A 25,104-nucleotide genomic window follows, 5' to 3' on the forward strand; every position below is an offset into this window, starting at 1 on the left:
AACTCTTGTTTTGTTTGCAAATGTTATAGGTTTGGAGTAAACGGTTTCCGCTGAAAAATGTGTTGCTGTTCTAAACCCCCCTCAGACAGGATCCGCACACAACCCATTACCAAAATGTACATACACGTTGTCTAAACAGACGGTCACCACGGTTACTCCATGAATATCAGTCTGAAATAAGGCGCTGTAAAAAAGTCGATATACCAGAATATGGAGAGTGGCCCCTTTACAGGGCTGGGATCTGGCGATAGGAAGTGAAGATATATGGTAACCACAGGAAAGTGTTGTTTACCCAACTTTTTACAGAGCCGGTAAGTTTTGTTGCTTGTTTTTTTTTATCTCCTGGTGCATTTCACATGATTAACAATATGTAAACAATAGCCGAATGCAACCAAAAGTTGTGGACCAAAGCGTGTTCCCTCGCAATCAGCTGGAAGTGCTTGTGAAATTTGCCAGCTGATTGCGTGGGACAGCCTTTGGACTGTGTTTCTGTTAAACTCAGCCATTGTTGACTTATTGTCCAAGTCGCATGCGAATTACGTCAGCATTGTAAATACAAACCGACATACAGACCAGCGTACTGAAAGTTAGGTTACAAACACTACTCTGTGGATATTTTGTCTGTGTACCTCGTACATATGGACAAAATCAGCAGACAACAGGTAAAGTAAGTTCATTTGAAGTTTATTCAACAGTCTGACTAGCGATGGGACTGTTCACAAAAAGTGAGCCTACATGTTAGAGACAAGGAGTCTTTCACTCTCAGATATCTTTGAGGCTAACATACACAGGCTTCACCTCAGTCATACTCACAGACAACACAGACCAGGTTGTCTGCCTCTCTACAACACAAAGGACACCAACAGGTGGTGACTCATCAAATGTACCCAGTTTTAATCTTAACCATCCCCCACTACAGTACACTTTGCTGACTGTCGGTTCGCTCTGCAGTCTGGTCAAATAGAGAGAAATCAGAGCGAGAGAGAGGAGTCTCACCTGAGGCTATTACTAGCTATGCTTCCATAGCTGTCAGGTCTCTCCTGTCTGCGTCTGTACAGGTCTGAGTTAGACAACTCCTTCAGCCGCAGAGAGTTCATCCCTCTTTCCCTCCCACCGTCCACCGGGGCACAGATACAAACTCAGTCAGTAATCCTCGTGTGAGTGTGTGTGATCAGTAAGTTCCAAAGCTCGACAGGCCGACAACCAGCACTGAGCCCCACCAGTCTCCTCTCCAAGCCCAGAACAGCAGCTCACACCTGGGAAGCCCTTGGCAGAACAGTCCACACGCTCTCCTGGAACAGCCAGGTACTACATTCCACACTCCCTTTATCTCTGACAAACACACACCTCAAGGCACACATCTAGAGGAATGACCTATCAGGGGTGTGGCTCTGATCCAACACACCTATCAGCTCCTCGCTCCGCCCAAATTCTCAGCCTTAAGGCAGGTGCGTATTCATTACGCCGATTCCGTTGCAAAACATATCTTAAACGGAATGAAACGGGGAGGGACCTAACTGAACTTGTCCAATAGAGAAACTCATTTTTGTGAGAGATCCCTTCCACAGATCAATCCAACATGACACTTAGTTGATATTGATATGTTGATAACTTGTTGATAAGTTGTCAAAGGTTCAGCCTCTATCTTCCTGTTGTCTCTCTCTCTCCCGTCTCTCTCTGCATCAGTCTGCCTAAGAGAGAAGTCTCTGTGATAGAAGAGGGCAGTGTGTTTCCTGCCCATTCTTCAGTTAATTGATAAAAGCATATACAGTCAGTGGCCCCTTCACAGACCTGGGATCTGTAGTAAATACTAATAAATATCAGCAGAGGTGAACTAAACTGACAATATAGATTTATTCCTAAGGACTATTACGTAATAGAACGTCTCATCCTCTCAGATTTCCTCAGGATACCAAACAGCGCCATTGGAGCCCCAAGTAATGAACCAATCCAACCTGTGTGTGTACTGTGTATTCAGCTTCCTATTTATTCACACCCTCAAAGCACATTTGTAAAACTGTACACTGAACTCTTCACACAGGGCACACACACACACACACAGCCAGAGCCTTGCCCGAAGAGTTCAGAGTTTACATGGTCACTATGGTGTGGTGACAGAGTGATGGCTGCTCTGACCCCACAATAACACCTTTTCCTCTTCCTGTTTGGGACTTTAGTGTGTGTGTGTGTGTGTGTCCATTCATGTTACTGCAGCCAATATCACAGTCCCTAACCCCACCCATATCAGACCCGTGTCAATCTCTACACCAACATGAGAACAACCCATTCAAACACTTGCATTAGGGTAAGAGAGCCATACAGGACCTGTAACAATCACAGCAAATAAAGAGTTGTCACAAACAAATAAACACACAGACAGTGAGAGGAGCAAAGAGAGTTCTACACAGAGGACCAGAGACACAGGCAGGTCCTGGTGTAGCAGACTACTAGAAAGGCTAAAACATTTGACGGTATGGGTCTACAGCAACTAAACAATGACCCACACAGGGAAATCACAACTGTCCAAAATGAATATTGAAATGCCATAAAGTGGTATACTTGCCTTTTACTCAGTGTTGATGTGATTTGTGAGTCTGCCTTCAGCACATTATGAATAAATGCTTTAATTTGATATTGTTCCTCTTGCTCAGAGAATGTTATTGGCTAATACAATGAGAGAGGTAAGTGTGTGAATGCGTGCGTGTAAAAGAGATAGTTCTATCTTTAGGGCATGGGTGTCTCTAGAGTCAACACACCCAGCAGACACACACACACAACATTCATTTACATGAAATTCACACATGAATGCAACTATTACATTTATATGACAAACTAGCTGCAACAGGCTCACTATAAAATATCTAACCTGTGGGGTGAAGATGTGATGGTGGTGATGATTGCTGTAATTTGATCACAATAAAAGTGTGTCTTATGATCGTTATTTTCGAGTAGGCTAATGCCCAAAATAACATTCACAGTTAGTGAGAGTCTCTTTAGTATCCTGAGAGGCCAGAGGCTATAGGGATATCAGCTGAGTACAAAAATGAAGCATGTTCAGCAGGAATGTGATGACTGGCTGAAAGACACTCACTACACACACACATAACTCCCCTTAGGGTCCTCTTAATGCTGCCTTTGTAGCCACTACATTCCAGTCCTAGTTTAGAGGGTAGAGCTGGGGGTGTAGGCCGCCAGCCACTTTCTAACTGACTGACTGCAACAGACACATTTGAGTACTGTGATCAACTGTCCGTGAGATTTACTTGGTTGATATAATTCATTCTTTCTATGGAACAACACATGATTTCTGCATAGATTTCCCAAGACAAACAAGAGTGGTATCAGCCAGAGGAGGAAAGCCAAGTAAATGAATATCCAAATCCACCAAAACATGAAGATACTGCAACTTTCTGGATATCACAGGTCCTGCAACTTTCTGGATATCACAGGTCCTGCAACTTTCTGGATATCACAGGTCCTGCAACTTTCTGGATATCACAGGTCCTGCAACTTTCTGGATATCACAGGTCCTGCAACTTTCTGGATATCACAGGTCCTGCAACTTTCTGGATATCACAGGTCCTGCAACTTTCTGGATATCACAGGTCCTGCAACTTTCTGGATATCACAGGTCCTGCAACTTTCTGGATATCACAGGTCCTGCAACTTTCTGGATATCACAGGTCCTGCAACTTTCTGGATATCACAGGTCCTGCAACTTTCTGGATATCACAGGTCCTGCAACTTTCTGGATATCACAGGTCCTGCAACTTTATGGATATCACAGGTCCTGCAACTTTATGGATATCACAGGTACTGCAACTTTATGGATATCACAGGTACTGCAACTTTATGGATATCACAGGTCCTGCAGTCTTATAGACCAACGCTGCCCTCAGATTTGCAGCCATCTGGTTGGAAATATTTTTTGACATTTCTTTCAGAGAGACATTGAATTAACATAACTAAGATGAATAGTGGGCTACTGAGCTACAAACCCGCTAATACTTTATTCAACCATCAAGATCTGAAGATCTGATACTGCAGATTGTGTAGGTTGCATGTAGAAGAAACAGAAAAATTGAAAATATTAATGTCTTACCAAAGTATTTTGTTAGGCTGCTGTGAGTTTGCTGCTGTTGTTGTTGTCACTGCTGTGTCCCTACTGTGTCTGTTGTTATCTCTGTCTCTGCTCACCCACATCACTTCCTATTTGGCTGCCTGGAAGGCCTGACAGTGGTTGGCGTGATGATGGACCGTGTGTGTTTGTGTGTATACATGCATGTGTGTGTGGCTGAGTGTTGGTGGCTGACTGACTCATAGGGTGCAGTCTGTTCAGTGATTGAGGACAGGGATAAGGGTGGAGCGAGCTGGCTGTATGTATCACTGCAGCCATAGTCAGGGCTAGGGTAGGGTCAGGGCTAGGGTAGGGTCAGGGCTAGAGTAGGGTCAGGGCTAGAGTAGGGTCAGGGCTAGGGTAGGGTCAGGGCTAGGGTAGGGAGGGAGTGGGCTGTGTGCATTTCAAAATATTGTCTTTGTTTATTGTGTGTGTCACAGGAAGATACCAGGAATAGGTTTGTGTTGGATCACTCACAATACCACACTGATACCACACAGACATTTGGGAAGCAGAGCCACTGCTCCTCTCAACTCATTTCACCACTGCTGTTGTCTACTGTGGCCACCAGAGGGCAATATACACATGAACCCACACAGACGGAATAGGAGACTGAAATGTGGGAGTTAGCCAAGTAAGTGCAAATGAAACGGTTTGGTAAACCATCAGAAATATTTCATACAATTGTCTCAATGTCATGCTAGAAACTTGTGACTAATAATGTTATATGCCATTCTAATGCAAGACAGAGACTGGGAACCTGCCTGGTAAGCCTTGATTGTGTAAACAGACATGATTCAGTCTAAATCCACAATCTGTTAAGACTTGCCATACTACTATGGCCCTAGTTTATTCAGGCTCTGGCCAGAAATTCTACTATATTAAAAGGTCAAAACTGCTAATAAATTGGGCAGGGAAAGTACAAATATGCACAATTCCAGTAAAAAACTAGGTATACCAAATGTGTAAATGTACAAATATGTGTGACAGCTACAGAAGCTATCTGATTGACAGTAGCTATGATGTCCAATGTTCCCACAGAGCTCATTCCTAGTCAGGATGGAGCACTGAAAGACCGAGAGAGACTCAGGAGACTAGAGAGACATCCGCTCTCCACATCATGATCTCTCTCTCCCTCTCTCCCCCTCCAACAGCAGCTCAGGACAGGAAGTTATATATGGAGTGTGAGTGTGAATGTTTGTTTGTGGGGGCAGACAGTGCAGGGGAGACAAAATGCATCACAGAGCCTGTTGTACTTATGTTGGCTGAATGTGGCCCAGTGAACGAGTACAGGATAAAACGTTGTCCTTCCTGATGGGAGCAGAGATCCCAGATCTAAATAAAGTAACACACATACACACACACACGGGGGTGGGGTGGGGGGGAATTAACAAGCCAGGAAGTGGATCTGCTGAAACGTGTCTCATGGGGCAGAATGAAAGTACAGTAACCACCAGTAACAACTGGACGGAGGGAGATAGCATCATCATATTCACTGAGTCAAACCTGAACAGCATGGATATGAAGCTCCTGCCCTGTACTGTATGTAAGTATACTATGGACATAGGTCTGGACCTTTATGGTTGCATTTACATTTTCCCACTAATTGGTCTCTTGACCAATCACATCAGCTCTTTTCACATCAGATCTGATTGACAAAAAAAAACTATTAGTGAAAAAAAAATCAGAATTGGGCTGCCTGTGTAAACACAGCCTAAACACTGTTGTCCTAATGACCACAACAAGGTGTCAAATGGTCCCAGGCCTAGGCTACTTCAGTCTAGTCTCATATACTAGACGTAACATAGTAAATGTTAATCCGGGACACTCAAATTAGTATGATAAATTACATGTGGTATGGTTACATGAGACAGAAGTTTACTTCTTTACTTCTTTAATTAAAGTATGGTGGTTGGTCGGGGTGACTGGGTGGGCGTATAACGTGAACGTCTAGCAACCCAAAGGTTGCGTGTTCTTATGTCATCACTGTAAACTTTAGCTAATTAGCAACTACTTACATTTTTTTTGCTACTTTGCAACTACTTAGCATGTTAGCTAAGCCTTCAACCTAACGCCTAACCTTAACCCCTACCCTCGCGAACATTAGCCTCCTAGCTACAGTTCGTGACAACAAATTGGAATTCGTAACATCTTACGTTTAGCAAATTCCCTAAAATATTGTACTAAATTCAATTATTAACATATTGTATGAATTCATAACATATCATCCGAAGTATGCAACAAGTAGATCTACAACTGTAAAGTACAACTGTACAATCTAATTCAGGCTTTAATAAATGTCAGCAAAGTAGCCCCCTGCAGAGCAGCAAATAAAATACGTTTGTTCATATATCTCATTGTGAATAGGCCTAACCAGATTGATTAAGATTACTCCATGTTGTTCAGTAGTCTATCCTATAAACGAAAGTAGGCCGCGTTGTGATTGTTACATTACTTCACCGGTGGTCACACCCTACACTTCATCAATTCTTCTGTGCGCGACTGCAGACAGCGCTGATCCAGGTCATTGAATGCAACAGGCTGCAATTTCGTTTGTCAAGAGTCAGACGGCGAATGATACTCTACAAACTCTTTATAGAAGCAGATTTGGTCCATCATACAGTTATTTTCTGTCCAGTGCTCACCCGTTGCCGTTGGTCATTTCTTCTACCACCCCCAACATCTTCTGGACTGCAGGGGTTTCGTCTCCACCGGCCTTTCTCCCCCCAGATGTTTGGGTCTCGAGGGGATGTATTTTAGATAGACTACTGTTAACAAGAGACACTTTCTTTGTAATGGCGAATGAGCCTCGCCTGTTTCTCTATCGGTGTACAATCTGGCTACTGCGCTAAAATGTCATTTAACCGGACTAGACCCGCCCTCTCGGGAACTTCACATTTTAGTCAAGTCATCCATGTTGGGACCACAGTAGGCTAGCCTTTACTGTAAATACCGAGACAGATGCATATCAGGGGGTTAATATCCTACCTAGAAATACATTTCATGGAAACCGTCAACCCTCATGCACTAACTGTTCTTATTTCATTGCGCTGTTTAGGTCTATTTCCAACATATTTTCCCGCTAAACATGGCGCGATGAAATCTTCCCGAGCAGCACCGGTTTTCCACAGAAGCACCTTCAGGAAAACAATACATTATATTTGGCAAACTATTTCACAGGAATTTGAGCTATAAAGTTATAACTCTTGTGTGCCATTGGGGGCTCAGTTGGGCGCTCCTCGAAAGTGTTTTATGTTTTAAAAAGCGTTCGATCAAATGAACAAAAAATGAAATTCAACCATAAAATAGACACTAATGTAGACTATAACTTTGAACTACATAGCCTACTAGTGCTCATTGTGCTTACGTCATGTAACTGGGAATATATTTCCTTAAAAGGAATTATTTCCCGGATGAGAAAAGAGGAAAACATCTGAAAGGTCTTTCTCTAGGCTATCCCTTAGAAATACCGAGGATACATAATGAGTGTGTGTTATAATGGACATTTTAACTCCAGATCACTTTATTTAATCAACTAAAATCTTTAACACAGTAAATATTTATTTCAATTGACGCGTGTATTCACAGTTAAATAATGATTGTGGTTAGGCTCCTTATTGCAGGTCTCCTCTTCATAAAATGGTAGGTCTAAAACGTAAGCTTATATTTGGACGTATTTGTCCTTTTGTAAAACACTTACCCAGAATACTACAAGATATCAACTTCAACCAAACTGTGAGGACTGGAAACCCTCACCAGTGTACTACAAAAATCAGTAACCATGTTTAATCTTAGGCTATAGCCTAATAAATCTCTTAAAATAAAATGTTCATCATTAACACAATACTTTCCCTAATGATTAATTAAAAGTACATTCAGTTATTCCCATGTATTACTGGTCCCCCCAATCCTCCCTAGTTCGTTAATAAGAAGCAGAAGCAGCTGCCTTAGGAATGATACAGAACAATGGTATTAGCATGTCACCCTGGGTAAGAGATGTGCCAGTTCATGTTTGCCCCCTTATTCCCAATATATGGGAAATAGGATGCAATTTCAGATATAAAGCACTCCCATATGACTACAGAGCAAAGCAGAGACTGGTATTTAACCCAACCACTGATATCCAGAACCATTTCTGTATGTTTGGTTAAGTTGGAAAAGACGCAGCCTCACATTGTAAAAACATGGTAAATACATAGTAATTACTATATACACAGAGTACAAAATATTGGGAAAACCTGCTCTTTCCATGACAGACTGACCAGGTGAAAGCTATGATCTCATATTGATGTCACTTGTTAAATCCACTTCAATCAGTGTAGATGAAGGGGAGGAGACATGTTAAAGAAGGATTTTTAAGCCTTGAGACATGGATTGTGTATGTGTGCCATTTAGAGGGTGAATGGACAAGACAAAACATTGAAGAGCTTTTGAACGGGTTATGGTAGTAGGTGCCAGGCACCGGTTTGAGTGTGTCAAGAACTGCAACGCTACTGTTATTTTTCACGCTCAAGTTTGCCGTGTGTATCAAGAATGGTCCACTACCCAAAGGACATCCAGCCAATTTGACACAACTGTGTTTAGCATTGGAGTCAAAATGGACCAGCATCTCTTGTAGAGTCCATGCCCCTATGAATTGAGGCTGTTAAGGGCAAAAAATGGTGCAACTCAATATTAAGTTGTTCCCAATTACAGATTATGTACCTATATATTACCAGAGCATCCTTTGGTATGTAATATTGATACATCAAAATAAATTAAATAGGTGTGAATTTGAACATGTGAATATTGTCAATTCATCACATATGTTTTTATCATTTAGCAGACACTCATATCCAGAGCGACTTACAGGAGACATTAGGGTTAAGTGCCTGGCTCAAGGGCACATCAACATATTTTTCACCTAGTCGGCTCGGGGATTCGAACCACCAACCTTTTGGTTACTGGCACAACACTCTGAAAGCAAATTTGTGGTTGATCCAAAGGCTCCGTATGTAGGGTGTGACGCAATTGCGGAGCCTCCGGAGGCATGAAAAGGCCAAACTGAGCTCCGTACCACATTTCCGTGCGCCTTCCAAATGTATTAACAATGTGGAGGGCTCAGTATAGCTCCGCATTGACATAATTGGTTGACGGTAGGTCCTGTATAAACACAAACTCACTTCATTGACAATTTCCTTCACAACAGTTCTGCGAAGCGCAAGGAGTATGAATACCTGACTTCTGCAGAGGCCATATCACCATAAATGCTGCAAGGCAAATGTAGATGTCGGATTGACCATACAGCGCCTTTTAACTGCTAGGCTACCTGCTGCCCTGTATCAGACCTATGATGAGTGAGCAATGAAAACTGATGGTCAAATCTGTAACAACAGTCATAGTTCACTTCATGAATTATTGTAAAACATAAGTGTTGCTTGGAATTGATTGTTACAAGCAACAAAATCTATCTCATAAAAATAATCCCAGTAATGACTGAGGTATTGGTGAATTAACCCACCATAAATGGTTCAGTAATGTACCATTAGCTAAAAAAAAAAAGAATAAAAAAAAAAAGAGTACTGGCATTGCTGACTACTGGCTTTTTTTCAAGTAGATGGATGATCATCAATATATTAAGAATTTTGAATTACTCAGTTGATCAGACATATGGACCAGATGAAAGTGAAGGCAGGTAGAAAGAGGACATTGGTTGATGTGTGTGTGTGTTCATCTGATGCCTGACCAACTGTGTAGGTAGGAGGTCCATCCTGAGCCTCTAGCTCCTCCCACCTCCTCCTCACCTGCAGCAGAAAGTGACCAGGTTAGAAATACAGGGAAGACACTGCAGTATCAACACAGTATTTCATATATGTCACGCCCTGGTCTTAGTATTTTGTGTTTTCTTTATTATTTTGGTCAGGCCAGGGTGTGACATGGGTTTATTATGTGGTGTGTTTTGTCTTGTTTTTTTTATAGGTATTGGGATTGTGATTATAGTAGGGTTATCTAGAATAGTCTATGGCTGTCTGGAGTGGTTCTCAATCAGAGGCAGGTGTTTATCGTTGTCTCTGATTGGGAACCATATTTAGGCAGCCATATTCTTTGAGTGTTTTGTGGGTGATTTTTCCTGTCTCTGTGTTAGTTTGCACCAGTATAGGCTGTTTAGGTTTTCACGTTACGTTTATTGTTTTTGTATCATCTTCATTAAAGATGTATCGAATTAACAATGCTGCATTTTGGTCCTCCTCTCCTTCGACGGAAGAAAACCGTAACAATATTCAGTTGAAGTGGGAAGTTTACATACACCTTAGCCAAATACATTTGAACTCAGTTTTTCACAATTCCTGACATTTAATCCGAGTAAAAATTCACCGTTTTAGGTCAGTTAGGATCACCACTTTATTTTAAGAATGTGAAATGTCAGAATAATAGCAGAGAGAATGATTTATTTCAGCTTTGATTTCTTTAATGACATTCCCAGTGGGTTAGAAGTTTACATACACTCAAGTACTATTCGGTAGCATTGCCTTCAAATTGTTTAACTTGGGTGTAACATTTCGGGTAGCCTTCCACAAGCTTCCCACAATAAGTTGAGTGAATTTTGGCCCATTCCTCCTGACAGAGCTGGTGTAACTGAGTCAGGTGTGTAGGCCTCCTTGCTCACACACGCTTTTTCAGTTCTGCCCACAAATGTTCTATAGGATTGAGGTCAGGGCTTTGCGATGGCCACTCCAATACCTTGACTTTGTTGTCCTTAAGCCATTTTGCCACAACTTTGGAAGTATGCTTGGGGTCATTGTCCATTTGGAAGACCCATTTGCAACCAAGCTTTAACTGCCTGACTGATGTCTTGAGATGTTGCTTCAATATATCCACCTAATTTTCCTTCATCCTCCTTCCTCATGACGCCATCTATTTTGTGAAGCGCACCAGTCCCCCCTGCAGCAAAGCACCCCCACAACATGATGCTGCCATGCCCGTGCTTCACAGTTGGGATGGTGTTCTTCGGCTTGCAAACCTCTCCCTTTTTCCTCCAAACATAACAATGGTCATTATGGCCAAACGGTTCTATTTTTGTTTCATCAGACCAGAGGACATTTCTCCAAAAAGTACGATCTTTGTCCCCATCTGCAGTTGCAAACCGTAGTCTGGCTTTTTTATGGCGGTTTTCAAACAGTAGCTTCTTCCTTGCTGAGCGGCCTTTCAGGTTATGTCGATATAGGAATCGTTTTACTGTGGATAGAAACTTTTGTACCGTTTCCTCCAGCATCTTCACAAGGTCCTTTGCTGTTGTTCTGGGATTGATTTGCACTTTTTGCACCAAAGTACGTTAATCTTTAGGAGACAGAACACGTCTCCTTCCTGAGCGGTATGACGGCTGCATGGTCCCATGGTGTTTATACTTGCGTACTATTGTTTGTACAGATGAACGTGGTACCTTCAGGCGTTTGCTCCCAAACATAAACCAGACTTGTCTACACTTTTTTTTTTTTTTTTTTAGGTCTTTGCTGATTTGTTTTGATTTTCCCATGATGTCAAGCAAAGAGGCACTGAGTTTTAAGGTGGGCCTTGAAATACATCCACAGGTACACCTCCAATTGACTCAAATTATGTTAATTAGCCTATCAGAAGCTTCTAAAGCCATGACATAATTTTCTGGAATTTTCCAAGCTGTTTAAAGGCACAGTAAACTTAGTGTATGTAAACTTCTAACCCACTGGAATTGTGATACAGTGAATAAGTGAAATAATCTGTCTGTAAATCATTTGTTGGAAAAATTACTTGATTCATGCACAAAGTAGATGTCCTAACTGACTTGCCAAAACTATAGTTTGTTAACAAGAAATGTGTGGAGTGGTTGAAAAACAAGTTTTAATGACTCCAACCTAACTGTATGTAAACTTCCGATTTCAACTCCAGTGTTGACCTACATAGAATGTTGACGATATCTCTGCAATTTCACTGACCTTACTACTACTTACAACACTGAGAAATCAATGGGTATGTGTGTGTGTGTGTGTGTGTGTATATATATATGTGTGTTTGTTTACAGTGTGTGTGTTTGTTTACAGTGTGTGTGTATGTATACATGTTTGTTTGTTTACAGTGTGTGTATATATATATATTTGTGTTTGTTTACAGTGTGTATGTATATATATATGTGTGTTTGTTTACAGTGTGTGTGTTTGTTTGTTTACAGTGTGTGTGTGTGTTTGCTTGTTTACAGTGTATGTGTATATATGTTTGTTTACGGTGTGTGTGTTTATACACTACTCAAAAAAATAAAGGGAACACTAAAATAACACATCCTAGATATGAATGAATGAAATATTCTTATTAAATACTTTTTTCTTTACATAGTTGAATGTGCTGACAACAAAATCACACAAAAATGATCAATGGAAATCAAATTTATCAACCCATGGAGGTCTAGATTTGGAGTCACACTCAAAATTAAAGTGGAAAACCACACTACAGGCTGATCCAACTTTGATGTAATGTCCTTAAAACAAGTCAAAATGAGGCTCAGTAGTGTGTGTGGCCTCCACGTGCCTGTATGACCTCCCTACAACGCCTGGGCATGCTCCTGATGAGGTGGCGGATGGTCTCCTGAGGGATCTCCTCCCAGACCTGGATTAAAGCATCCGCCAACTCTGTGGTGCAACGTGGCGTTGGTTGATGGAGCGAGACATGATGTCCCAGATGTGCTCAATTGGATTCAGGTCTGGGGAACGGGCGGGCCAGTCCATAGCATCAATGCCTACCTCTTGCAGGAACTGCTGACACAGTCCAGCCACATGAGTTCTAGCATTGTCTTGCATTAGGAGGAACCCAGGGCCAACCGCACCAGCATATGGTCTCACAAGGGGTCTGAGGATCTCATCTCGGTACATAATGGCAGTCAGGCTACCTCTGGCGAGCACATGGAGGGCTGTGCGGCCCCCCAAAGAAATGCCACCCCACACCATGACTGACCCACCGCCAAACCTGTCATGCTGGAGGATGTTGCAGGCAGCAGAACGTTCTCCACGGCGTCTCCAGACTGTCACGTCTGTCACATGTGCTCAGTGTGACCCTGCTTTCATCTGTGAAGAGCACAGGGCGCCAGTGGCGAATTTGCCAATCTTGGTGTTCTCTGGCAAATGCCAAACGTCCTGCACGGTGTTGGGCTGTAAGCACAACCCACACCTGTGGACGTCAGGCCCACATACCACCCTCATGGAGTCTGTTTCTGACCGTTTGAGCAGACACATGCACATTTGTGGCCTGCTGGAGGTCATTTTGCAGGGCTCTGGCAGTGCTTCTCCTGCTCCTCCTTGCACAAAGGCGGAGGTAGCGGTCCTGCTGCTGGGTTGTTGCCCTCCTACGGCCTCCTCCACGTCTCCTGATGTACTGGCCTGCCTCCTGGTAGCGCCTCCATGCTCTGGACACTACGCTGACAGACACAGCAAACCTTCTTGCCACATCTCGCATTGATGTGCCATCCTGGATGAGCTGCATTACCTGAGCCACTTGTGTGGGTTGTAGACTCCGTCTCATGCTACCACGAGAGTGAAAGCACCGCCAGCATTCAAAAGTGACCAAAACATCAGACAGGAAGCATAGGAACTGAGAAGTGGCCTGTGGTCCCCACCTGTAGAACCACTCCTTTATTGGGGGTGTCTTGCTAAATGCCTATAATTTCCACCTGTTGTCTATTCCATTTGCACAACAGCATGTGAAATTTATTGTCAATCAGTGTTGCTTCCTAAGTGGACAGTTTGATTTCACAGAAGTGTGATTGACTTGGAGTTACATTGTGTTGTTTAAGTGTTCCCTTTATTTTTTTGAGCAGTGTATATATGTGTGTGTTTGTTTACAGTGTGTGTGTACCTACCCATTGCGATAGCAGCCAGTTTATTCTTCTCCTCAGGGCTGAGTTGTAACATGGTGTGTATGACAGGGAGTAGAGCCTGTCTCTCGCTGCCTGACTGCAGGAAGATGAACTGCAGGAGGACATTCTTCAGATACTCCAGATTGGCTACACTCTTCTCTCTCTCATGGTTACGCTCCAGACGACGCACTTCAGACTTCAACAGCTACAGAAGAATGAACAAGTACACAAAGAAACAAGTATGAATGTGTGAGCACTGTATTAGTAAGTATTCAGGGCAGAGCCCCACCTGTTTTGAGCCCCACATTTTTAGCAACAATGTTTTGCATGTTATTTTGGCATTAATATGTGTCACATATCAGTTTGCCAATAATGTAAAAAAAAAAAAAAATATATATATATATATATATATATATATAGTTGAGTTAATAAAGCCGCATACAAACATGGTCTATAGTTTTTTTGTTTTGAGTAAAGCAGCTCCAAATACAGGTGTTTCAGCCTAGCTCAGTGCTTCCTGTGGCGGTGGTGCAAGCCAGCAGAAAATACGGATTGAGACGTATTTTAGCAGTGATTGGCTCAGTGTTCTGTCACTCATGGGGACACTACGTCTCCACTAATTAGAACTAGAGAATTGGGTGCTGCCATAGAGTTACATTAGAAGTGTCCATCCGAGAAGGATCAAGGTTATAGGCCACAGATAAAATTACATCAAATCACATATCTACAGTAGCGTTGATTGCCCTGATCATGTCACCATCATAGTTTCAAAATCTTAGCTAGCAGTCATCATCATGAATCAAGTCGACAATCTACTGGCAAATCCTTTTTAATCCTTGTCATATGAAGAGAAATAATGAAGAGAAATTTTAGATAAAATGTCTCAGTGCTCATCGGCCATTGGACATAAACATTACACAACAAGTTGGAAATCGCAAATTCAACAATGAGTGGTTTGGAAGGAATCAGTGAGGCTAACTGCAAGCATTGCAAATCAATCATTGGCCTGCTATTCAGTAGAGTGGCTGTGTGGTCCAAAGTATAAGATTATGGGTATTTTTTCAGAGTTTAAAATGATAAACATTCAACATTGACCATGCTGTCAGTGAAGCATGATGTGCCGTGCTCAAAACAACTGTTAACACAGAACTGCAAAATCTGAGATCAAGACAACTGGGAACTCGGGAAAATGAGCTACGACTGGGAAAATACGCTTTGAACTTTCATCCAATTCGGAACGTGGGCCTCTTTCTAGAGCTACGACCTGAAGATCACGGACGTCATCATGATTCAACCCCCCCCCCATGTTCTGCTCATGTTCTGAATTCTGTTGCCGTACATTTCAAAAGTGGTGAACAAAGTTATATTGACTACGTCCGTCCTAGCTCACTCATTAATGTCTTAATCCAAATGATTGGATCCATTATTTATATTTTGTCCCACCAAGATTAAGAAGTTAAAATCACCACTGTCTGTAAGTGGGAGAGCATCTGTGAAAGAGAGCATATCTTTTTCATCAACACTGTGTGTGTGTACGTACATTGACCTGTTCCATCAGAACAGCGTTAGTAGCTTCGGTCTCATGCAGTAGACTGTTCATGTGTTCCATACTGCGTGTAGCTGTGGTCAACTTCTGATTCAACTCCTCTTTAGTCGGCTCCACCTGCCACACAAACGGCTCTGCAACCAATCACACAAACAAAATGGTCCTTTAGCAGACAGTTGTCTTCGAAGACACAGTTCACAGTATATAAAAAAAGTATCCCCTGTGGGAATCAATCCAACAACTCCGTAGCCTTTGGAGACATGCATGTATACACACGTACCCTGTTTGGGGTCTGGGGAGGTGAGTAGTTGCTCCAGTGAGGGTAGGTATGTGGATGACAGGGATTCTGTCTCGGAGGTCTCCATGCCCTCCCCCTCCTCTCTAGCCATGGACTGGAGATCACCGAGGCCCAGCCCCCCCGTTCCCCCCTGGTCCACGGGCCGGCGGTCCACCGCTGACTTACGACTGGTCTGGACTGGAGCTGGACCTGGAGGGAGACAACACATATCATACAGTCATGCTGGGCAGAGAGCAACAATGTCATTCCATATTTCACAAGTGTGAAATCCAGAAGTGTAGAAGACCGGGGGATACATTTATAAACAGACAAACATTTTTTTAAAGGTTCTGAAAAAGAGCAGATTCCACAGGTAGGTGTGTTTGAGTGCGTGTGTGAGAGAGACAGAGGCAGAGAAATGGCAGGTGCTGGTGGGCAGACGGTGTCTGATTGATGGACAGAGCATGAGAAACCTGTGGGTAGAACCACCTGCAGCCTACCTTGCCCTTCACACCCTAGAGAAAACACACAGCTTTGTCTCACTATACTTGTTAGGATTTTTTGGGGACCAACAATTGATTCCCATTAAAAATCCTATTTTCCCTAAACCTAAAAACAGATTTTTTACAAGTCAGGACTGGCAAAATGTCCTCACTTCTTTTAATTTTAGTTGGTTTACTTTTCTGGTGAGGACTTCTGGTACTCACAAGTATAGTAAAATGTGCCCACACACACACAGTCTCTGGAACCTTTTTACTATAATCTGCACTTTCAGATTCAATCAAATCTAGAACATTTTACAGTTCAGATGAAGGAAGGGAGACAAGGAGAGGAAGCTTTTTATGACTATAGGAAGGGATCCAGCCCTGCTGTCTCCAGAAGTACTGCTTGTCCCAACTCTGTGTGTTAGGGTGGCACTAATGACCAGGTTCTCCAGATGCCAGTGTGCTAGTGCCACCCAGGGGGGTGGGCAGAGCAGAGCTGGTTAAGGCTGGATGGGCTCTCTGTACCCTTCACACTAACTAACACCTGGCTAGGCTGCTGAGATGAAGTGTGTACCATCTTTACACAGCTGCACTACAACACTGGATGAGTAAGATGAAAAGACAGAGACCGCGGGAGGGAGGGGGAGGGAGCGAGACAAAAATAGAGTGCATGCGTTTCCTCTAAGTGGCTCCAGAGAGCAGGTGTATGGGAGGTGATATATTATCGCTATCAGCTCTGCTCTCTCATACTCAACTCATAACTAGGGCTGTTACGGTGACAGTATTAGTGCCACACCGGAGGTCACGAGTCATGACGGCAGTCAAATTCTACGTGACCGTTTAGTCATGGTAATTAGGCTTCTCCAAGCTCTGATGCTGCTGATGGTCATTAGAAGCCTACCAAACTTTCTAACTGCCTGGTAATAGGCACTCTAAATGTATTTGAAAATCTAATAAAAACACTTCATGAGAGCCCATGAGCTCATGTTGCGCAACATTTCTATAGGCTATGCATTTGCTTGATAAAAAAAGTTTTGATGGCCTCTATTAAAGAGAGGAGCATCCCATCAGCTTACTATATTTATTTATCAACTTTCCTAACATTAAGCACAATGCTTCACTTTACAACAGCAGTATAGCCTACCTGGCTGGCATGAAAATGAACCACGGGGGAAAAGTGTCCTCCAGTTGCTATTTAAGTGCACAGATGTCGTTTTATTTTTGTTTTGTTTTAAATAATCATGCCCCTGTTCCCGAGACTGGTGCATGATAATGGTCCATTCTAAATCAAAACAAATTCCACACATATATTATTTAGTATATGTAAAAACAACACTAACTGAAGAATAGTCTGATGGGTGACAATATCAGTGAATGATGTATTATCACTTGTGAATGATGCCCAGCTTGTGCAGTAAGGAAAAAAACAGCGCATGCCTTTTTTTTGCGGCTTTTTCAAATCATAGTCGCACACCTCATGTAGCCTAGACCATAGACCTATAGTATACGTTTTGATAAGGTTTGTATCACAACTAAAGTGGCCAAATAACTTCTTAAAATGAAAGACATTCATCTGATTTATAATGGTGTAGAGCGTAACTGGCATACATAGGTTGCAGGTGAGTTTCATGTTTGGGGAAGACAATTTTCACCATAAACACACACCTTTATAATAAAGCATTACATGCTGAACTGCATTTGTAGTCACTTAAGTACAGTGCAAATGCAATCGAAAATCACAAACACAATCAAAACAGTCCATTATACTTTTGAGGACAATACAGTGCCACTGACACGGCCTGCAAAGCCGACTTTTAAAACTGACCTCACAGTGATGATCAATTTGAAGAAAGAAGTTCAACAGCAGGTTGAAACAATGTAAACGAAATGGACAGAGCTTTCTAAGGTGATGATTCATTCAGAACACCCATATGCATATTAGTGCACATGCATAGACTTATCAGCCCAAGCCCCCCCCCCTCCCCAGAAAACACTTAATTAAAATGATGATTGTGCCATTATACAATACATAGCCTACCGCATATTACGCATGGCAGAAAAACATCAAACTAAACTGATTTAAGATGTCTTTGATACATAATTGGTCTAGCCTTTGAGTGAGGACTGTATAATTATGCATATTGGATGGACTGGTTACCTTATGCTACGCTCCAAAATGTCAACGCATGAGTCTGGGAGAGAACATATAACCCTAGGGGTTGCTGTTGATTCATTGTGCAGGACGGCTTACAGTTAGCCTACAATTAGTCCATTTGTATTTGAAAAGCCGAGTAATAGGGATTTATTTTATATTTTCATAACACATGATCTTTAGCTATAATGAATATCCCATCTCCTCCTCTCCTTTATTCCTTTCTGCAACATGCAGAGGGGCTGTCAACAGTTTAGTGAAGTGTGTTTAGTTGCAAAAACATGTTACTATTGATGTTCCTGAACAGATTTCACTTGGTTTCCCAAAGTAAGCACTGGGTAGCTGCAGGAACAAGGCTGGAGAGCCCATTGCATACAGAGTTTGCGTGGAATAGCAGTGAGAGCATACTCCTACTCCTCAAACGGTGGTTAATGTGTGGAGTGAAGTAAGTGTTGTTGTATTTACTTCTCAGCTGCTCATTTTAAGCACATGATCTGCTATAAAACCGAAGTAGCCTACCAGGCATCATTGAAAACCAGACGGAGGGAAAGCGTGCTGCCTTCATTCTCTATTCCAGTGCATACAGATGACATGGATTCTTCCTCTGCCCCTGTTCCTGACCATTTGATAAGGGGCTATTCTAAATCAAAACTCATTTTACATATTAGTAAAGACAATAGTCTGATGGGTAAAAATCACTTGAGAGAACAGCTGTGCAGTCTGAGGAAAGGAACAGTCGGAAGTTTTCTTTGCTACTTTCTCAAATCATCAATAGCATATAGTCGCACCATGCAGCCCATATGTTTGGATTTCTAAGACATTCTAAGGTTTGTATCATTAATGATTAAAGTTGCCAAATAACTCTAAATCTAGTCTATAGAACCTGTTTCAAATGATCACTTTTATGTTTCATATGTGAACTCGCTCCAGAATGGGACAAATACCCTTCCTATTTTTATTCAGCTATATTCAATTATATTCTTACTATTAAATAATGACACAGGACTTATAAGCCTATCTTGTCAGCTTAATGTACAATCCTATAGACTATGGCATGGAGCATAGCCAGATAACACAGTAGGCCAACTCATATTCTGTTGTTTTGAAATACATTTTCTTCATATCATGTTTCTTTAGACCTGACTAAAATAAATAATGGATTAATTGTGATGGTGTATATTAAATGGATTTGTTCCAAAGGCGCACCTCAGCAGCTTGTATGTGTGGAGGTCTAGAGGCCAAACGTGTTTATGTTAATTAACGGTCAACTACCTTGAGACCGGCAGTCTTCTGCATGACTGCCACAGCCCTACTCACCACCCCTGCTCTACCTTTCCCCTGGCCTCTATCTATCTCCCACTCTCCCTCTTTAACCCAACACTCACCCTCTCTCCTCTCCTTTACAAAACCCCACTCTCCTCTTTCCGTCTATCAACCCAATCCTGTTCTCTCTCTCTACTCTCCTCTCCCGTCTTACTGGTCTGTTTCTGCAGTGTAAACAGTTGGTTCTCCAGCCGGGTCATCTGGTTCTGCAGGGTCTCTACTGTAGTTCTGTGTTCATCCTGAAGGTGGCGGATCTGCTCCCTGAACCCTGAGCGCTGGGCCACGGCCTGCGAGGTCAGCTGACCCACCGTCTGAGCATGCTCTGTTCGCAGTGACATAATCTCAGCCTGGAGAGACATGAATCTGGGGGGAAGGGGAAGAGGGGCGAGAGGGAGAGAGTATGAAATAAAGGAGAGAGGGGGAAACAGATTAAGGCTGTTACTGTGGACTTGAATGTGAACAGACTGAGATAAAATCTATTAGCTCTGAGAGGTAATACAAGTATTCAGGCACACATAAACCCGTACCTCTCTCTGAGCTCGGCCTCTTTAGCAACAGTCTCCTGCAGTATCTTGTTGTGTCGTTCCAGCAGTGTGTCATGTTCCATCTGGAGCTGTTGTAGTTCTGCAGTGCTCACCGCCAGACTCTGCTGACTGTCCTGCAGCTTGGCTTTATACTGGTCCACCAAGGACTCCATCTGCTCTCTGTCACACACACACAAACATTATCATCATATGACACACAATCATCATATGACACACAGCACACACACATTATCATCAAAAGACACACACCACACACATAGTATCTGTAGATATACCTCTCCTGTTTAGTGGCGTCTCCATCGCTCTGTGCTGAGGTTTTGTTCTTCTGTTGTTTGAGGACGTTGTGAACTCTGACCTTATAGCTGTCAAACTCAGCAGTGACAGATGACAGCTCAGCCTTTGAAATAACATTCACATTCACATCACACATTAATTCATGTTTTACATAATTAAAAGCCAAACAAACTGTTTGTAAGCACACATTTTAGAAGCACATATTAGGTGGTAGCGGTTTTCAATATTACATCTCTATTTTCACCCTGAACTGCATGTAGTTGTGTTTCTGCAGACCAGCAGTACATTAACATGATGGTGTATTGTGTGCAAATGTATCAGTATTGTAATGAATAGTACAGTGTTAGTGTGTACGTCCCTGAGGTAGGAAACCCAGCAGCACTTCCTCTAATGTGGAGCCAGACCGTACCATTCATCATCACCCACTGGACCCCAGGGGGACACCCCCATAATAAAATGTTTGGTTCGAACCATTTAGCAAAGCTGCACACTAACACTTAACTGATGAGAAATCCATAGCGATATTTCTACTGCCTGAGCTGAGAGAGGGGATGGAGAGAGAGATAAAGAGAGAAAGAGAGAGGAAAGGAGAGGGAGAAGGAGAGAGAAGAGAGAGAAGGTGAGGGAGAAAGAGAGAGAGAGAAGGTGAGGGAGAAAGAGAGAGAGAGATGGGGTTTAAGGTAGAGGAACGGAGACGAGATATAAAGGGAAGGCAGAGAGAGAAAATAAGATGAGAGAGGGAGGAGAGAACTGGATGATAATTGTGAGTGTACCTTGGCAGTGTTAGCCTCCTGCTGTAGTGTGGTCAGTCTCTGTTGTAGGGAGCTGCTTGTTCTCTGCTGTTGTTCAGTCAGAGTCCTCAGCTGCTCCTGCAGTCTGTGGCGCTCCGCAGTCAGGTCACAGCACTGGATCTATACAAGAACACAAGAGCCACTGATAACTGATACAACACTTCGGGACAGATAACATTGTGACACAGTATGTACTCGTCCATTACCCCTTTCAGACAGAGGGCGTTTCATTGAAAGCACTGTCTTGTTGCAGGCTCAGATGTCTATTTGTATTTATTAATGATCCCCATTAGATGTTGCCAAGGCAGCAGATACTCTTCCTGGGGTCCAGTAAAATGAAAGCAATTATAGAATTTTAAAAACATTACAATACATTCACAACAGATTTCACAACACATTAAGTCTGTCTGAATGGATTCAGGGTCTGCCATCTTACCTTGTTGTTCTCTAGTTGCTGTTGATGTGCCTCCAGCTCTCCCTTCAGAGAGGCCAGCGTCATCATCTGAATGGCTTCCTGCACACACACACACTTAATACACTACTTACCTTCACAGCCACTACACATTCAAGGAAACCCCAACTCCAATGTATTACAGAACACTGTAAACACTCATTTGACTAAAGTAGTGATGTAGGAAGAGGTCCACTGGAACCCTCTCTGTAGCCCAGGTAACCAGGTCCCTTGGGTCTGACCTGTCTCTTGGCATCAGCCAGGTCTTTCTTGGTTTTCACCAGCAGCTGTTTCATCTTGGAGCTCTTATCCTCCCCCTGGTCCAGCTGGGACTTCAGAACCTCTGGGAGAACACACAGAAACAGGATAGAAGAATGGATAACAGTAAAAAGGCCATTGTTATAATGAATTAAACATATTATAGAGACGTATACACTTTTGATTTTCAGTAAACTTAGATTGTTAGGGGTTCCTTGAGTGGCGCAGCGTTCTAAGGCACTGCATCGCAGTGCTAGAGGCGTCACTACAAACCCGGGTTCGATCCCAGGCTGTATCACAACCGGCCACGATCGGGATTCCCATAGGGTGGCGCACAATTGGCCCCCCATCGTCTGGGTTAGGGGAGGGTTTGGCTGTCATTGTAAATAATAATTTGTTCTCAACTGACTTGCCTAGTTAAATAAAAAGGTACAAAATGTTTAAAAAAATATTTAGTGCTTTCGTTAGGAAAGTAAGTAAAAGTATGTCAGTGGGGCAAATGGTAGGGATCAGTGTTTGTGGGTACCGATCTCCTGGTTGAGTGTGTCTTCTTTCTGTGTGTGTGTGTGTATCTGTGTTTTCAGCTCCTCCACACACACGTCCTTCTCTGACAGTTTGGTGTTGAGTTCTTTGACCAGGCGTTCATAGTCTGCCATCTCCATGTCCAACAACGAGCTCTGCTGGGCCTCCTGGAAGAATAACACACATTCACAACAGATCAATATAGATCAGGTATATCTCACTGGTCATCCCCAAAGCCAATTCCTCCTTTGGTCGTCTTGCCTCCCAGTTCTCTGCTGCCCATGACTGGAACGAATTGCAAAAATCTCCCTCACTAGCTTTAAGCACCAGCTGTCAGAGCAGCTTACAGATCACTGCACCTGTACATAGCCCATCTGTAAACAGCCCATCTATCTACCTACCTCATCCTGGTATTTATTTATTTATTTTGCTCCTTTGCACCCCAGTATCTCTACCTGCACATTCATCTTCTGCCGATCTACCATTCCAGTGTTTAATTGCTATATTGTAATTACTTTGCCACCATGGCCTATTTATTTCCTTAACTTACCTCATTTGCACACACTGTATATAGACTTTTTGTTATCTTTTGTTCTACTGTATTATTGACTGTATGTTTTGTTTATTCCATGTGTAACTCTGTGTTGTTGTATATGTTGAATTGCTACGCTTTATCTTGGTCAGGTCACAGTTGCAAACGAGAACTTGTTCTCAACTAGCCTACCTGGTTAAATAAAAGGTGAAATAAAGATACACACTGTCTGCATCGTAACATATAAACACACAATCCCATTTCTACACATATCTTAGTATGAGTAATGGAAAAGCAGCTTCCAGTGCTTGAGGGTAAAATGTTACTTTGACATCCTGCTAGATTCTGAGTGTTATTTTTTCGGACTAGAGGCAACACGACACACATCACAACACACATCACGACACACATCACGACACACATCACGACACACATCACGACACACAGCTCCCAGTGAAGGTTATAAGTAAGAGCTTTACCACCTCTTTATTTAAGTGGCCTTGCCATGTGTGTGCGTGTGTGTGCGGGGTATTGTGTACCTTGCGTAGCTGCTCCAGCTCCTGTGTTGTCTGCTGAGACTGCTGCTTCTGTCTGCGGAGCTGAACTGTCAACTCCTCCACCTCCTTCTGCAACGACGATAGCTCCTGGAGACACAAAACACAGTTATATTTTTGGGTGACCAACAACTGATTCCAAATTCCAAATCCTATTTTCCCTAACCTTAAACATACCCCTTAAGTCTAAAATAGCCTTTTTAGAAGCGATGACTGGAAAAAATGTCCTCACTTCTCTGAATTTCTGTTACTTTACAATTCTTGTGAGGACTTCTGGTATTCAGAAGAATAGTAAAACGTGTACACACATTTAGGTAATTTAGCAGACGCTCTTATCCAGAGCGACTTACAATCAGTGCATTGAACAAAAATAGTTCACACACACACCTTTGTCTTCTGTTCCTTCAGTAGACGCTCAGCCTGCAGGTCTCTGTTCAGGGTGTCTGTCTGTCTGTGTAGTTCTGCTGTCTGTCCTTCCATCTGTCTCACCGTATTCCTCAGAGTCTCCAATTCGGTCATCAGGTCCTCTCTCTCCGACCACAGCTGTTCATGCTGGACACAGAACACACACACAATCAAACTTCACTCATGAGTTCTTGGCAAACACCAGTCCCCTTGGCCATATAAATCAGCCAGCCAGGGATACAGAACACTTCAACAATAACATCACATCAGGTAAACTTATCTAACATAAAGACATCCAGGGATGTCTCAGACACTGTTATGAGTTTCTCTGTCTGTATTGTCCCAGGGGAGCTCTCGGCTCACACAGCCAAGACCAGCATCTGTCTCAGTAGACTGACAACACCACAACAGCAGATGGAACCAGCCACTGGTTAATTTACACACACTCCGTTACTTCACAAGAAACAGACAATTAGGAAGAGAAAAATATAATCATAAGAAGAGGAGGAATGAAAATAATGAACTAATGGACAAGTTTGTATTTGGACCGAGGGGGAAATTGTCAGTTTGGTTGAGCACGCTGGATGACTTCTGAGCATGGTTTGTGTGTGAGACTGTAGTGTGTGTGTCTGTGTTACCTGTTGTACTGCGTTGTTTAGTCGTTTGGTCAGCTCGGAGATCTGTTTCTCAGCTCCCTCCACCGTCTCTCTCTCCTTATCCAGCTGCTCTGTCTGCCTGTCGTAGTCCAGCTGCAAGTTCTGTAACACACACACTTAGTATTAAACACATTCACTATTGAATAGGCATTGTGCAGCTTAATTAAGCAATAAGGCACGAGGTGGTGTGGTATGTTTTATGCACGACACAACACGGAGTGCCTAGATACAGCCCTTAGCCGTGGTATATTGGCCATATACCACAAACCCCCGAGGAGCCTTATTGCTATTATAAACTGGTTAACAACATAATTAGAACATTAAAAATACATGTTCTCTC

General features: G+C 42.7%; 2 protein-coding genes across 5 annotated transcripts in view; both read right to left on the reverse strand.

Moving 5' to 3' along the window:
* The window catches only part of LOC112240051 (LIM and senescent cell antigen-like-containing domain protein 1), a 37,877-nt gene extending 30,730 nt beyond the window's left edge, over window positions 1-7,147 (reverse strand). Inside the window, exon 1 of one of the 4 annotated variants that reach the window (XM_042319748.1) lies at window positions 6,763-7,147. In XM_042319748.1, the coding sequence (XP_042175682.1) occupies window positions 6,763-6,800 (38 nt within the window). In that variant the 5' untranslated portion in view covers window positions 6,801-7,147. Of the gene's footprint in view, window positions 1-996; window positions 2,500-2,563; window positions 2,758-4,102; window positions 4,246-6,762 lie in introns of those variants that run through there. The other 3 variants (XM_042319747.1, XM_042319749.1, XM_042319746.1) reach the window with 3 other exon arrangements.
* Window positions 7,148-8,691: 1,544 nt separating this feature from the next.
* The window catches only part of LOC112240042 (GRIP and coiled-coil domain-containing protein 2-like), a 35,551-nt gene continuing 19,138 nt past the window's right edge, over window positions 8,692-25,104 (reverse strand). Inside the window, exons 11-24 of the mRNA XM_024408419.2 lie at window positions 24,747-24,866; window positions 24,091-24,255; window positions 23,689-23,793; window positions 22,622-22,784; window positions 22,080-22,180; window positions 21,823-21,900; window positions 21,369-21,506; window positions 20,577-20,698; window positions 20,284-20,460; window positions 19,911-20,119; window positions 15,800-16,006; window positions 15,514-15,653; window positions 13,977-14,178; window positions 8,692-9,900 (exon numbers count right to left, since the gene is read on the reverse strand). Of these exons, the coding sequence (XP_024264187.2) occupies window positions 9,827-9,900; window positions 13,977-14,178; window positions 15,514-15,653; window positions 15,800-16,006; window positions 19,911-20,119; window positions 20,284-20,460; window positions 20,577-20,698; window positions 21,369-21,506; window positions 21,823-21,900; window positions 22,080-22,180; window positions 22,622-22,784; window positions 23,689-23,793; window positions 24,091-24,255; window positions 24,747-24,866 (2,001 nt within the window). The 3' untranslated portion in view covers window positions 8,692-9,826. The remainder of the gene's footprint in view (window positions 9,901-13,976; window positions 14,179-15,513; window positions 15,654-15,799; window positions 16,007-19,910; window positions 20,120-20,283; window positions 20,461-20,576; window positions 20,699-21,368; window positions 21,507-21,822; window positions 21,901-22,079; window positions 22,181-22,621; window positions 22,785-23,688; window positions 23,794-24,090; window positions 24,256-24,746; window positions 24,867-25,104) is intronic.

This window comes from Oncorhynchus tshawytscha, linkage group LG03 (genome assembly GCF_018296145.1).
Source record: "Oncorhynchus tshawytscha isolate Ot180627B linkage group LG03, Otsh_v2.0, whole genome shotgun sequence".
Lineage (NCBI taxonomy): Eukaryota > Metazoa > Chordata > Actinopteri > Salmoniformes > Salmonidae > Oncorhynchus > Oncorhynchus tshawytscha.